The sequence below is a fragment of the Vigna radiata genome, chromosome 1, assembly GCF_000741045.1.
Source record: "Vigna radiata var. radiata cultivar VC1973A chromosome 1, Vradiata_ver6, whole genome shotgun sequence".
NCBI lineage: Eukaryota > Viridiplantae > Streptophyta > Magnoliopsida > Fabales > Fabaceae > Vigna > Vigna radiata.
Window position 1 is genome coordinate 12866483 of NC_028351.1, and position 3748 is coordinate 12870230.

General features: G+C 29.4%; 1 protein-coding gene across 1 annotated transcript; it reads right to left on the minus strand.

The window, feature by feature from the left end:
* Positions 1–820: 820 nt before the first annotated feature.
* On the minus strand, positions 821–3322 carry LOC106764385 (protein trichome birefringence-like 19). The gene is made up of 2 exons (XM_014648677.2): positions 2775–3322; positions 821–1674 (listed from the first exon to the last, which is right to left on the minus strand). The coding sequence occupies exons 1-2, from the start codon at positions 3282–3284 to the stop codon at positions 886–888; spliced, it is 1299 nt and encodes a 432-aa protein (XP_014504163.2). The 5' UTR covers positions 3285–3322; the 3' UTR covers positions 821–885.
* Positions 3323–3748: the final 426 nt, after the last annotated feature.

Below are 3748 nucleotides of genomic sequence, written 5' to 3' on the forward strand. Positions count from 1 at the left end.
GTGAACGGAAGAAGACAAAGCAGCGAGAGAAAACGCGTAAGTGATGCTCGCGTTCTGGAGTTGGTGGAAAACAGGGTATTTGACGTTGACCCCCCTCCTTGACTTCTAATTGCTATAAGATGTTGGCCCTCCTTCCAATCCAATGTCTACTTCGTAAAAAAAAAAGTATTAATGCTTAAAATGAGGTATTTTCGTACCTTTTCAACGTCTGTGGGGAAGAGATCCAATGTCCAATTCCTATTAGATGCCGAGGGCCCTTTAGTTGACGTCTAATGTCAATAGAACAGTGACTTTTCAGTCCTTTTGGTAGACCATTTGACGTCCGATTTGAGGAGACTGACGTCTAATACATAATTGATGTTAGGGACCCTTATAAACAACATCTATAATGACGTTTTATTTACAAAACTATCACCGGTCATTTTTTACTTTGGTTTTTCATTCTTTAAACATTAAATGTATGATGTTATACAGTACTTTTCACTAGTATTGTAAACCTACAAAAACTTGACTTCCTCATTGATCCTTATTGCCTTCTTTACCCATTTTGATGTCATTTTCTTATGTGATTAATAAAATCAGTTTAGTATTTTCATCTTCAAATTTTCCAATATGGTGAATGATTGCATTAAACACATACAAATTTCTAAGATTAAATGATTTTCAAACAAAAATTAAAAAAAGTTTACATAAAAATACACATTCCAAGCAAAATGTGAGCTTTAAAAGCAAATATGATATTAATTAGTTTTTAATCTCATTAAAGATATTATTTCGAAAAATTAATAATATCCAAAATATGAATTACATTTATCACACAATTAAGAAAAAAAAAAGTGAAATGTTACAATGATGCTATATTTTTAACTAAAATTATCAATTTATCTATGAATGAATCATATTTTTACTTATAGACGTTACACTTTCCATTTTCAACATTTCTAATAAAAAATCACTCCATGTGTCTATTGGACCAGGCAAACACCAATGGACACAATCATTATATAGTGTCATATTCTCATTTGGCCAATAGCCATATCTATTGGGGTGACCATCTGGTCTCAATAACATTGCTTGTGTGGTGTCAAGTAACATGAACTTCAACCCTTTCTTTATTCCTTCTTTCTTGGCAATTCTGAACTCATCTAATTGAATCTTATGTAACTCTAAATCATAACCCTCTAACTTTGTTTCATTACTCCTAAATGGCTTAGTTCTCATACAATTTCCACCTTTATTCCACAATCCATTTTCAAAATGAGATGGTGAAAATGTTCTAAGAAATATGGTACCCTTGAAGTTTTCTAAACTAATGATGGTTTTAAATGTTGTGTTATAAACCTTTCTATAGCCATAGTACAAGTTTGAGTGAGTGATATTGTCTAGGTCACAATGTTGACATCCAACAACTCTTTGTTTCTCATAGAACACAAGGGGTCCCAAAAACCATTGTCCTCCATTGATAATAACATAGTCAAACTCTTTAATGTGGGTTGTCCATGTTTCATCAAACTCATCAATGTAAACATTGAAGAGGGCACTATTTGAATCCACTTTTTTAGCCCTAACTAGATGGGGTGTCCAATAATTAGCCATGGTGAAGTTGTAATTTGAGTACTTCCATTGCTTGAAGGAAAACTCATTCGTGTTGGAAACATCTATGGGCCACTCCACCTACAAAGGATGAAGAAGATAAGAGGATTACTCTTAATATGTTTGGGAAAAAACTCTATTAAGAACTTATGAAAGGGAAAAAATAATAAAAGAAAAGATGAATTTAAGTTAAAATTAGTTCATATACAAGTTGTAAAAATAAAAATTCAAAACCATCACCCATCTTCTAACAAATATGACATTTGCTTATTTTATTTTATTTTAAACTTGATAAATAATATTTTAACATACAATAAAAAAATTAATATGGTTTAATAAAAAAAATATGAACAAAATTTAAAATAAGAAATGAAATCGAAAAATGGATCTTCAAATAAAAATTATAAGAGTTTTAAATTAATTAAAATTTTAAATTATTTTTATATATAAAATAAAACCGATGTTAAAGAAACAGTGTCGTACGAATGTTTTTTCATAATTTTATATTTACTTATTACTTCAATAAATATTTCTTTTACCACAATTATAATTTAGTTACCAAAAATTATTAGAAAATTATATCTTTACAACTTAATCCTACTTAACAATCAATTAGTGACAATCTTTTAATGGTAAGAGACGAACTTTTAACAGCAAAAATATTTGGCAATAAGTTGTAGAAAAAACACAATTTCTTTTTCTATTAAAAAATTACAGTTCAATTTAAACATATTTGGATGAAAATATATCTCTATCCTACTCTTTTTTTTTTTTTTTTTTCAATTTAAAGTTGATTTAAGTTACTAACTATGTCAAAGCATAAAGTATTCCAACAATTAGGGAACATTTCAATTTTATAAGCTAATCTAACAAGTTGTAGTGAAATTATATTTTCTGAGCTCTTATCTGCAACACTATCTGTTACTTGGGGACTCTAAAAGTACATAAACAAAAATGAACATATGTATGATTGAAGAGGTTATTCACATGAGTAAGTATATTTTTCCATAAATTATGTAAATGGACAATACAAAAAATAAAAAAGTAAAGTAAAATTATGACATTAGTTCAAAATAATAATACTAAAATTGTTAGGACTCTTAAAAGATGAATCAAACACACCACAAAGCTTAAGCAGAGTTTTAGAATCTGAGTCTTGAAAAAGTAGGAGAAACACTAACCCTTGAAAGGAGGCAAATCATAGACTGCATATGATTTCTGGCTAAGGAATCTCCAACAAAAGCCATAGATTTTCCCCTCATAATTTCCAGGAACTGAAAGGGGTTGAAGATGGGAAGTTCACACTCATTTGGCTTCCATCTCCACTTGATGAACTCAGAATCAGGTCTCCCATGTTTCATGCAGTTTTGGTGTTCATGAATTGCCCAACATGTTGTGTTTGTGTAGTATGGTGCTTCAGGATTTGGCACCCATTCCCCACTGAAAATGTCACACTTCTTCACAGATGTTGAGGGAAACCTTTCTGGCTCCTTCAAATCACCAATTGCAACCTTAAATTTATTGATCTTCAACAGTGCTGTGGTCACAGTAAATATCAGAAACATTATGCATACTACTTTACTTATGTTTGATACTGTTTGTTTTTTGGTTGTGTTCCCACATTCAAGCTCGATATGTAGGAACTTCATGGAAAAGGAGAAAAAGAAGAGGAAGGGATAAAGGAAACTCATAGGGGAATCAGCTTTTGTAAATATATTCTGTATAAAACCATGGTTTGTTTTGTCCAATAATTCATTTTTGTTGCTTCAGATTCTCTTCTTTTTAAACCTATCATTAACCATAATATTTATCATCTCATAATTTTCTGGTGGACTTGTCACATGCTTATATTCCTTTTCCTTTTCTATTAATTTGGAAAATTCAATTTACTAAACTAATACTTTTCTTACTGAATCAGTTCATTTTCAAATAAAATTTAATATATTTTTTATTATTTAGGAGTTAAGGATAATTAATTTACATGTTTTCTAAAATGGATAATACTTTAACCCTAATGATATTATATAATGTGAATTTGAACATTTTGGTATTAAAAAGAGTAATATATTAACCTCTAATCTTTATCATATATAGATAAAACCACATCTAAAAACAAATGTTGGTGATATATTGTTTTCATAAATAGTAGTTTCTT

What these genes read in the sequence shown, in the direction of transcription:
- LOC106764385 (XM_014648677.2), bottom strand. Translation starts at nt 3,284, where the DNA reads ATGAGTTTCCTTTATCCCTTCCTCTTCTTTTTCTCCTTTTCCATGAAG. An exon ending in TGATTTGCCTCCTTTCAAGG is followed by an intron (nt 1,675 to 2,774) that starts GTTAGTGTTTCT and finishes CATCCTTTGTAG; the next exon opens with GTGGAGTGGCCCATAGATGT.